Source organism: Talaromyces rugulosus, chromosome I, assembly GCF_013368755.1.
Source record: "Talaromyces rugulosus chromosome I, complete sequence".
Classification (NCBI taxonomy): Eukaryota; Fungi; Ascomycota; class Eurotiomycetes; order Eurotiales; family Trichocomaceae; genus Talaromyces; species Talaromyces rugulosus.
Window position 1 is genome coordinate 3,462,309 of NC_049561.1, and position 11,431 is coordinate 3,473,739.

General features: G+C 47.9%; 3 protein-coding genes across 3 annotated transcripts; all 3 read left to right on the top strand.

Annotated features, from left to right (window-relative positions):
• Positions 1 to 3,266: 3,266 nt before the first annotated feature.
• TRUGW13939_01133 (uncharacterized protein) lies at positions 3,267 to 4,598 on the top strand (the record flags this gene model as incomplete). The annotated part of the gene is made up of 6 exons (XM_035484336.1): positions 3,267 to 3,683; positions 3,762 to 3,828; positions 3,888 to 3,974; positions 4,030 to 4,230; positions 4,294 to 4,511; positions 4,578 to 4,598. The coding sequence occupies 6 exons, from the start codon at positions 3,267 to 3,269 to the stop codon at positions 4,596 to 4,598; spliced, it is 1,011 nt and encodes a 336-aa protein (XP_035340229.1).
• A 443-nt stretch (positions 4,599 to 5,041) lies between these two features.
• TRUGW13939_01134 (uncharacterized protein) lies at positions 5,042 to 6,650 on the top strand (the record flags this gene model as incomplete). The annotated part of the gene is made up of 2 exons (XM_035484337.1): positions 5,042 to 5,152; positions 5,217 to 6,650. 2 exons carry the CDS (start codon positions 5,042 to 5,044, stop codon positions 6,648 to 6,650), a joined length of 1,545 nt encoding a protein of 514 aa, XP_035340230.1.
• A 453-nt stretch (positions 6,651 to 7,103) lies between these two features.
• Positions 7,104 to 10,902, top strand: TRUGW13939_01135 (uncharacterized protein; the record flags this gene model as incomplete). The annotated part of the gene is made up of 4 exons (XM_035484338.1): positions 7,104 to 7,301; positions 7,495 to 8,959; positions 9,011 to 10,813; positions 10,877 to 10,902. 4 exons carry the CDS (start codon positions 7,104 to 7,106, stop codon positions 10,900 to 10,902), a joined length of 3,492 nt encoding a protein of 1,163 aa, XP_035340231.1.
• Positions 10,903 to 11,431: the final 529 nt, after the last annotated feature.

Here is an 11,431-nt window from a genome sequence, read left to right on the forward strand (position 1 = left end):
GCGCTGTCTAGAACTTAGGGCTAGTCCCAGATTTGGGTATACCCCTAACCCCGGATGTCGATAATCATGATAACTTGGTGACAACTGCATGTTATTTCTCGGTCCAACCAATCCATCTAAATAGCACCCTGCTGTCCCGTTTTCCTCAATGGTTGCCTTCTTTGTCGACAGTAAGTCGGTGGAATCAGGTCACATGACCGCGCTTCTCCTGAAGAAGCACCGCTTGCACACAAATAATATTTCCCCCAGGAGACCTTCATATTCCCTTAAGTAATCCAATAATACAACTCGTTCGTTCCTGAAGCTTTACGCAACCTCTGGTCTGTCATTATCGACATTATTTGCCTAATCATGTTGTTCACAATACATCAAACGTGATTCTGAACTTTACAGTTGACTTCTTCAACGCCATGACCTTCCAATATTCCGAAAATTATATGGTGTTCTTCTAGCAATCGACGCGGGCATTGGTAAGTCTTCATTTCTATCTACTCAAAAGAACTAGATATCTAATTTCTCTATAGACTACATACTGCAGTGGGAAACCACTGCATTGGACCCTCGGAAGGGTGGTTTCCCCGGCCTTCCGGGAACCATATGGTTCCTGGAGAGCCTCTAGGATTCTTTTCATGTACGGATGCGCGAGAAAGCCACAAATTGAGATAGCGAATGGAATTGAGACAACAAAGATTGCTTGAGATTTATATGCACCCTGTCTGTTGCAAGTAAGTGCCGCTTCGACAAACACCCTGCCGCTGCTCACACTGGCCCATTCCGCGGGGCGGTCATATCTTCCACCACAATACCTACGGTCACGCTCCTCAATTGGCACGCCACAATTGTCGCTAATCCCCAATATTCACCAACTCAAAGGGGAAAACTCTCCCTGCAATATTAACCATGATGCTAGCAGAGAACGAACTGGGGTCAGCATCGTTTTCTATCGTGGTCTGCCCAGGATATCGAACTTGCAGAGGAAATCAATGAAATTTTGCAGGAATGCTGGGAGAAAATGCTACTATCATATGGCAAGGAGCAATTCCTTAAAAAGAAGTCCAGTTTATTAAATCTAAATGAGCTGTATTAGCAGCTGATAGCTTGAAAGGCTGTAAAGATTGTTCAGGACGAAGCAGATGCTGATGATGAGGCCTCTAACATCAGTGGACTTCTTCAACATCATGACCTACTAGTATTTCGAAAGCTGTATAGCGTCCTTCCAGTGATTGCTATGGAAATTAGTAAGTCTTTATTTCTATCTACTCAAAGAACTAGATATCTAATTTCTCTGTAGACTATATGCCTATGATCACACTTTTTGATTAGCATACTATAATTGTCCCAATACGCAATATTCACCAGCTTAAAGGAGAAAACTCTTCTTGCAATATTGGCCATGATGATAGCAGAGAACGAACCAGGGTCAGCATTGTTTCCTATCGTGGTCTGCCCTGCGTCTTGCAAGCTACAGTGGGAGCGGGAAATAAGGGCATCCTATAAAAATGTACGATCACTTCATGCGAATGAAATCTATCCAAGCAATGCAGATATGCTAATCAATTTATTATTAGGAATATTAGCCTCAAGTACTTGTTCTCGAAGATTCACAGACGACAGCGCATACGATTCAGGCTCGGAAATGGGACGTCGTTTCCTAGCATCGCGATATCGTGCTCTTCGTCAATTTCAATAGAAACTGCGAAGACATAAGGAAGAAAACGCTCCACATCCTGGTAGACTTCCTATAGTAGGGTTGATCTCTGGCTCTTGGAAACTTTTTAATCTTCCAGCGAAACGACTCATCCTCGACGAAAGTCACCTGATACGAAAGGATAAAGGGATACTTTATCGCGCAGTGAGCATGATACATCACAAAGGGATCATTATGCTCTCAGGTATACTCCGTGTGGCAATAAATCGTCAGATCTCGCCAATCCTGTCGGAATGCTAAGACTCGGCCTCGGGAGATTTATCTCAGGGACTCGGACGGTTCCGGCTTAGCGCAATCTTTCTACCACCTAACTAAGCTAGGTCGTGTCAAACTCTATTACCACAACACCAAAAAGGAGTGGGTAGCCATATCCGTAGCCATATCCGGTTTGAAGTGACGGGCGCTAGCCGGGACCATCTAAGGTGGAATTGCATGATTTAGCAGGCCAGTGGTTTGTTACAAGGATATTCGGGAAGTGCTCTTTACTTGGGCAAAGTTTCTGCGCAAACATGTCTAGCTTTGAGTTTCCAGAGCTTTGACACGTCATTTTATACGCGAGCACTTCTATCAAATGACTTTCGATCACCGCTAGACCTAGAAAAGTGTCCTCACATATTCTTACACGGAGGTTTTCTTCTACCAAAGGAAACCAAAGAGACTGAAATCCTAAATGACGAGGCTGAATTCATACCTGACTTCAACACCTACCCTAGCTGAAGCAGCCAAGAAGTAACTTCAGGGGGGGCTAGAAGATCGTTTTCTTCTCATCGTGATTGATCGATAGCTATGTTTCTCGACGTGGTGAAATGTACAAAGAGAAGTTGGGAGAAGCAAGATGGTTACGTGCCTGGAGGTGATTTCGCAGTTTAAGAAACTCTTTTTCCTCTAAAAAAGGATTGCGCCTATTACATGTAAAGATTGAATATAAGGTTCACTAGATTCAAAACACCGGAGACAAAACCAAAAATAAGCTACATAGCATGTGATAATCCACAGTTACTAGTCATATAAGCGTTCAAGTCTTAAAATAATCTCCTCTTCTCCTACCAGTTACTTAAATCCTTACATATATATCATTTAATCTCTAGATTTGATTTTTTCTTCTGATTTTTTATATTAGGAGTATATAGTATAAATATCTAGTAAGCACATCTCTTGTTGCGAGACCCAGAAAACCCACAATACAAATATGATCCTGGCGCATTCACTCTTTGTTGCGGATGATTCCCCTCTTGTCTGTACATATGTACTTCTTTGTCTCGCACTAAGATCATTTCCTGTTGCATTCGCTCTTTGTTGCGGGTGATTCCCCTCTCATCTATACTTCTTTGTCTTAGTCCCGGACTAAGAGCATTATTATGTCCGTCCAATATGACTCCAATGAAGCTATCATCTGGTGGGTAAGAGTCATACGTACATATATGTAGGCTGCATCTGCCACGGTAGAAGTTTGTATTTTTATTCCAGTAATGTCCATGTCCTGGTCTACACTATACAAATATTCCTGACTCCAGTCTTTTTAAATTCTCATTGAGGTCAGCCCTTATTAATCTACAAAATGTATGAGCTTCACGAACACCAGGTGACTGGAGCGGGGTATGCCCTGATCGTGATTTCTACGTTCGCCGTCCTTGCCCGCTTTTACATGCAGTGGGTTCGACGAGACCAGTTTCGACGAGAAGATCTCATTGTGCTCTTTGCCTTTGCCGTGCTACTATGTTTGGGGGCTATCTACATCTATGTAACACCTATAGTCTACCGTGTGGCAGATGTTGGCGATGACACATTCCGCGAGTATTCCGGGTTTTTGCAAGATGCCGTGACGCAGCTGAAAGTCACGTTTGCTTCTGCGATATTGTTCCCTACGGTTTTGTGGACTGTCAAGTTATCTTTGATGTCGATCTCGCACCGGGTGATTCAGAGACAGTCGGCTGTGATACGGTGTTGGTGGGTGTTGTTTGTGTTTGTGGGTTTGGTGAGTCAGATACTTCTATCACAAATGCCATAACTTTTTCAACGTTTCATATGTTTTATGTCATTACTGACGGAACAGACGTACATTGGGACCTTAATAGTCAACTTCCTCCGCTGCAGGTCAATCAGTGATTACTTCACTCCAGGTGGTTGATAACCTTTTCACCCCAGAGATTATAAAGCCTCTACTAATTAACTACAAAAGGGGAATGTAGCACCGGCCGCGACGAAAGAGCGCAATATGCTAGCTTCTTATTTGTCATTGTCGCTGATATCCTCACTGATCTCTTGAGTATGCTCTCCTTTGCCCTTTTCAAAACCTAGTATCTAACAAACAACTCTCTTAGTCATGGTCTTTCCGATAATAATTCTTGTAAGAGTTCAACTTGAACTATCCGTCTTTGTGAGGACCAGTGTGATATTTTCTGTCGGATCACTCTGCATTATCACCTCGATGTGCCGGGCTATTATGGTCGGCCTTTTGATGAGAGAAAACATACCCACGTTCCCATGGCTTGCCTTTTGGGACTTGCTCGACTGCAGCATAGGTATTCTCCTTTATTACCCTCAAGTGGTATTTACATTTCACTGACCTCCCGGGGGAAAAAAAGCCGTCATCGTTGCATGCCTCCCCTCGTACGCAACACATTATATATGGATCACCACCCGCCGCAACGCCCGCTGCTCAAACACGTATGAACTCGGCAACTCAATGCACGGAAACAAGTTTCGGACTATCACGACTATCAACAGTACACCTCCAAGCTCATCGCATGCCGAAAAGCTTCCACCGCACGTCGGTCAGGTTGTGAGGACTTATAATGTCAGTGTATGTAAAAACCCTTTGCTGCTTTATAAGTAAATATGGGCTTGCGCTGACAACAGAGGTTGAAAGGTTGAGACAGAAGATGTGTAATAAAAATTTTGAAACAAAACAAAATACATGTAGGCTTTGGATTATCAATTGATATAGTTTTATTTTTATGTATCTCTGTTACAACTACACATAATGAAAATTATTTAACGTGTCGAACGTGTTTATAGTAGCCGCCAAAAAAAAACCCCTATGCTACATATGTATCAAGTATATTATTTTTTGACCTGTCTTTACTATTTCTTTCTTTCCAGAGGCTAAAACAAGTTATTCTATAGTTTATGGCTTATGCGGAGTATATATATGAGAGATTGCCGCCAGTCTGCCGCTAAACCGCAAGTGGAGCCCAAGCTGTGGTAGCTTTAACGCTATCTGTTCACTTCCATCACCGCACGTCAGTCAGCCCACCAGTCGAGTTTATCAACAGCTTCTCTCAATAGCGCTATGTGAATGCGAGCCTCCCTATATTTACAGAACTCGCAAGAATGAGGCAGTTCCCAAAAACGCCGCTGCTACTGGCCTTGATCGCCGCTCCAGGCGCGCTCGCTACCAAGAGGCCGTTTAGCATCCATGACGATGTCCTCGCGTTTCCACAGGTACGTACTCTGTACCTGCAGTGTCTTTTCTGAAAGATGTTCTTTCTAACTGGTCAATTCATAGTATAATGTCGTTTTCCCCGAAGAATATATCCTACAATCAGAAGCGACCGCGTTCTTAGAGCTCCAGGCAAAGAAATGGTCGAAAAGCGGGCCTGCAGCGGACGACAGCTCTGAACAGCGGGATCTAGACCGGCATACGGCGCAAAAACCACTCGGAGGGAAACACGACAGTGAAAATGTTGATTGGGACTCGGAGGCTTTGCTGGAACAGTTCAAGTATGAAGAAATGACACTGGATGGTCTACGATATCTGTGCAATATCCCTCGCGTACAGGACAATTCGTCGGCGGAAACGACTAGCAACAAAACACCCGAGGAAGACGCCAGTGATGAAGCCGAGAAGAAAACAGACGAGGAAAACGAGATTGCGCGCGCGACTGGCCGCGGGCTGGAGTTGCTGCAGGAGATGGAAGGCTCATGCATGTACTACGTCTCTGGCTGGTGGTCGTATTCCTTTTGCTACAAGAAGCAAGTCAGGCAATTCCACGCTTTGCCAGCGGGACCGGGCGTGCCGAATTACCCGCCTATGGAGGACCCTACAACGCATTCCTTCGTGCTGGGGAAATTCCAGCGGGAGGACGACGATGACGAAGAAGAAGAATACGGAGAGACAGACCAGGCGAAGAAGCGTCCCACAACCGAGGTCGCCAAACTGCAGACAAAGGGCGAGTCGCGGTATCTTGTGCAGAACCTGGGCGGCGGCACAACTTGTGATCTTACTGGAGCCGACCGCAAGATTGAAGTGCAATTTCACTGTCATCCGCAGTCAACTGACCGCATCGGATGGATCAAAGAACTTACTACCTGCACGTACCTGATGGTCATATACACGCCGCGCCTCTGCCACGACGTGGCATTCCAGCTTCCCCAGCCGGAAGACGTGCATGCAATCGAATGCCGAGAGATCCTAGCGCCAGATGAAGTTGCCGACTTTGAGGCGATGAAAGCCCATCAGGAAAGCCAGCGACTGGTCAATTCCGGAAGCGAAGAGTTCCAGACCGTCGGCGGGATCCAGGTCGGTGCCATGAAACAGGTCGGATCTGAAGGGCGTGTGATTGAGAAAGGCCGGATGGCCAGCATCGGCGAGGAACTGGTCGAAGTTGTTGCCAAGCGAGAGAACGGCGATCTGTCTCAACTGTCCAAGGAGGACCTGAAAAAGCTCCAACTCGACGTCGAAAAGGTCGAATCCTTCCAGAAGCAGCTCGACGAAATTGCCAAGGGCAAGGACTGGAAACTGGAAATGGTCGAAGCCAACGGCGAGCGTATGATCCGAGCGATTGTCGACCCTGGTGGCGAGGACAGCGAGTATGCCGAGAGCCCCGAGCAGCCAGAACCGCCTGCAAAGGACGAGGGAAAAAACACGGAAAAGAAGGAGCAAAATTCAGACGACGACAAAGAAGCTGGGAGCGAGGAATGGTTCAAGGAAGAGTTATGAATTGATCTTGCATGGCGCTCGGATGGCATCTATTTGTATATTATTTATTATTATATTAGCTTTTGTAAATATGCACATGACTTGGATATTCTTGATGACTAGCAAATTATCTTTATGAGTATTATAGATTTAGACACCGTTATTATTTACATAGTGCATTATTATTGAAAAAAAAAAAAGAATACCGCATTGGGCAAATACGCAGCTAATATTAATTAGTGCATCCGACGACGTAACCACCGCCAAGACCGGGCTCCAACGGCACTTGGCCTAGTCCAACTAACAACCCCCTCGGACGACCACCTTGAGCTCTTGCTTGCTCTGCCCATCGACCTCTCCCTCTCCCTCTCCCCCCTCCAGCGATACTCCAGCTGTATCCCCGGCCGTTTCCTCCACTTGCAGCGCGTCGCAAGGTCAAGTTGGTTGCACCGTTGCAGCAGGCAACAGACAGCCATGGGTTTCGTCGGCGTCTATACCGCCGTCTACGACTACCAGCCGCAAGGCGAGGGCGAGCTGCAAATTAGCGAAGGCGACCTCCTCTACGTGCTCGATAAAAACAGCGATGACGACTGGTGGAAAGCCAAAAAGAAGGCCGATGATCCCGACGACGACGAGCCAGTAGGACTGGTCCCCAATAACTATGTCGAAGAGGTAAGGGGGTGTCTTCCGTCTATGCGATGGTAATCGTGGTCGTGGTCGTTTATATACTCCGAATTGAACTTCGGTGATGTTTGCCATCTTGAATTTTGCGATTCGCATGACTATGGGGGTTTCGCATCATCGTGCCACGAACCTGTGCATTACGAATAAGACTTGTTGATTGCTGACACCTCGTGCCATCTAGGCCCACCCCGTCAATAACGCCAAAGCGCTTTACGATTATACACGGCAGACAGATGAAGAAGTCTCGTTTTCCGAAGAATCAGACTTATTTGTATATGACATTTCCGACCCCGACTGGACACTGGTGGGAACGGGATCAGACTTTGGCTTTGCCCCGGCAAACTACATTAAATTGCTAGGAGAATATGTCGCGCCGCAAAAAAATGGCGAATACGACCAGGAGCCCGAAGACGATTATCACCAAACGCGTGCCATTCCTGAACCTGAACCGTCGCCACCTCCGCCCGCGCTTCCACAGCGCCCATCCCACGATGAGCCGGAGGACTACGGGGCCGCTGTCCCAGACTCAAGCCCTGCCGCAGCGATTGCCGGAATACTTCATAAACAACATGGGTCAATGTCGTCTCATGATACCTCTCGCATGGTACATCCGCCACCACAGCCGATCGCCGCCACGGAAGAAGAAGAAGAAGAGCCTGCGCCGGCTCTCCCTCGCCGGCCACCCTCACAAGTGCAGCAGCAGACACCCCGAATAGAGCACCATGAGCCTTCAGAAGCATCACCTCCGCCTCCTCCTCGGCCGCAGCCTTCTCAAGTCTCGTTCACTCGGGAAAGCGATGCGCGGGTTCAAGAATCACCTCCATATAGCCGTGTTGGGTACTCCGTGCCTTCTCCTCACTCCCCATCCGGTTTTCGTATTTACAACATCAACGAAATGATTTCGGTCATGGGCAAGCGGAAGAAGATGCCCACCACACTGGGCATCAACGTGCCCAAGGGAACCCTCTTCATATCGGCAGATGGCTCCGAGGACGATACCCAGCAAGAATGGACCGCAGACAAACTCACCCACTACTCGATCGAAGGAAAGCACGTGTTCATCGAACTTGTTCGTCCAAGCAAAAGTGTCGATTTCCATGCTGGCTCCAAGGATACCGCTCATGAAATTGTTGCCGCTCTGGGTGAAATCGCCGGCGCATTCAAGGCCGAAGGTCTACGGGAAGTTATCGAAGCAGGACAGGGTGGTGGCAATATACAGAAAAAGGGACAGATGGTTTATGACTTTACAGCCCAAGGAAATGATGAAGTGACAGTCGCCGCTGGAGAAGAGGTCGTCATCTTGGACGATGCCAAATCCGAGGATTGGTGGATGGTAAGACGAATGAAGAACGGCCGCGAAGGCGTCGTTCCCGGCAGTTATGTCGAAGTCACGGGAATCATCGAAGCGTCTCCCGCCTCCAACGCGGCGCGATCACCAGCCATTAATAACAACAGGCTCGAGGAGGAACGGTTAACAAAGGAAGCCGTAAAGAAATCACGGCAGGATTCTGTTGATTCTCCACGCTCTGAGGTAGGCCCAGACATGAAACTCCCAGAAAGACGGAACAGTCTTCTTGCATTGAATGATGGTAACATAAGATCACAGCGACACAAACGCGACAAATCCGATAAAAGTCTAAAATCAAGTAAGTCATTTCCGACTTTTTTTCTTTTTTGTCGATGCTAACCCTTGGTAGAACCTGATCAAGCGAAAGTTAGGAATTGGACGGATCGAACGGGCACATTCTCAGTTGAAGCTCAGTTCATCGGCTTGCACGATGGAAAGATTCATTTGCACAAGGTGAACGGCATCAAGATCGCGGTGCCTGTCGCGAAAATGTCCGTCGAAGACCTCGAGTATGTCGAAAAGATGACTGGACAGTCATTGGACGAAGACAAGCCTCTATCGGACATTCGCCGCCGAAGTCTGCAGCAAAAAGAAAGGGTCAAGAACGGGGGCCATGTTAATGAATATGACTGGTTTGACTTTTTCCTCAAATCAGGCGTTGGTCCTCATCAATGCGAACGCTATGCTCAGAATTTTAGCAAGGACTCGATGGACGAAGCAATTTTGCCTGACATCACGCCCGAGACCCTTCGCACGCTGGGCCTAAAGGAAGGTGATATACTCCGTGTTATGCGTTACCTGGATGCAATGTTCAACCGCACTGGCGGCTCTAAATCACGGATGCGCAATGTGAGCTTCGGTGGCGAGGAGGTCATTGGAAATGGTGAAGGGGAGGGTGGCCTTTTCTCAGGGCCTGGTGGCTCTCTTCGGAACAACACGTCTCGCAAAGGTCGTCCTGCTCCTACGGTGCAGACCAGTGATGTCGTTGATCCCAAGGCATTCGCCAGCAAAGATACTACAAGTCCACCTGTCGAGAGGGTAAAAACTCCTCCAAGCTCGGCGCCAACCCCGACTGCTGCCAAACCTGTCCAACGTGGATTCGACGACGATGCGTGGGACGTCAAACGGTCAAAGGATCAACCAGCTGCAACTGCGACCCCCCCTGCTGCGTCTCAACCAGCACCGGCTGTTGTGGCTGTAGAACCACCCAAGCCGGCCGCACCGGTTGGTGCAATGGCTGATCTCACACTCCTTCAGACGCCTCTGCAGCCTTCTCCGGCACAACCCAGCCAGCCAGTGTCAGCAGCACCAGTGCCAACGCTAGCCCCAGCCCCAGCCCCAGCCCCAGCACCGGTACAGCCTCAACCAACTGTGACTGCTCCTCAGATCCAACAGCCTCAGGCAACGGGTGCAAACCCTGGTTTCTTTTCTCAATTGGGACACCTTCAGCCCCAGCAGACCGCTGTTCCAGCGCAGGCAGGCTTCTCTCTGCAGCCTCGTCAAAGACCTACTGCCCCTCAAGCAATGAATCAAAACTCTCTTCTCCCTCCACCGCCGCAGCGGCCACTATCTGCTCCTCAGGACTTTCAGCAAAGTCAATTTGCTCCTCCACCATTGCAGCCTCAGTTGACTGGACTTCCTCCCAACGCGCCCCAAGTGGCTCCTCTCGGACAAAGTTTAGCAGAGCTCAACCAACAGCGATACCAGCAACAGATGCAGAGCCAGGCCACTGGGTTCCCTCAACAGCAGTTCCCCCAGCAACAGTTCCAAAATGGCTTGATGCCTCAGCCTACAGGTTTCGGGCAACCGCAGAACTCTCCATTCGGAGTGCAACAACAACAATTTGGTCCTCCTGGTCAGCAATTCGGGACACTGGGTCTTCAGCCCACTGGATTCGGTGGATTCTCGGCTCCTCAGCAACAGCCCATGCAAACGGGGCTTCCGCCTGCACTACAGCCTCAAAGAACCGCTGTCAATGGGTATGGAAGCAGTATCAGCCCTCCACCCGTTCCTCCGATCCCGCAAAACACAACAGCTGCACCTTTGCAGCCGCAGAAAACTGGACCGGCGCCTTCGATTCGCTTTGGAGTCAAGGGGGAGGCCAAAAAGCTTGCCCCTCAGCCGACAGGGCGTGCCAACCTCGCACAAGCTAGTAAGTTTTTACGAAATATATATATATGCATATATGTGGGATAATCGGCTGACTCTTCTATAGCTCCTTCGAATCCATTCGGATTCTAGTAAGAGCAACCTCTTGTTGCCTACCCTTTTATCGCCTTTATTTTTAGCCAAATGGCTAACCTGCATGCTAAATGACATCTTCTCATATCATTCGCCTTCTACGTCTTAATAGTGATGAGCTTTCCTTGTCTCTCTTATTCTCTCGTGTCTCTATAAAACGAGATACTCAACGTCTCTAGCGTCCATTGCTTGTGTTTTTGCCCAGCGATCCTAGAACGTCTTTTTCTATGAACGCTGTCGGTTGTACCATGTCCGGCACTTTCTTGTGTCTATATTGATTATTATTATTTTTCGTTTGCTTGTTTACTGGTTAAGATTATTAGCATAATGTTTTTTTCTGCCCCTCGTTGCTTGCTTGCATTTTCACCCCGTTTGAGAGTTGTCTTGCGATTTCTTCCCCCTTCCCCCTTTTTTGCTCCAGATGTCTTCTTCGTCTTTTTCCCCTCATTTTTCTTCTACGATGTACATAGGTCACATGTGCATAGATGAAGTGGTATATAAATCAAAATGTACGTATTATGTAACTTTA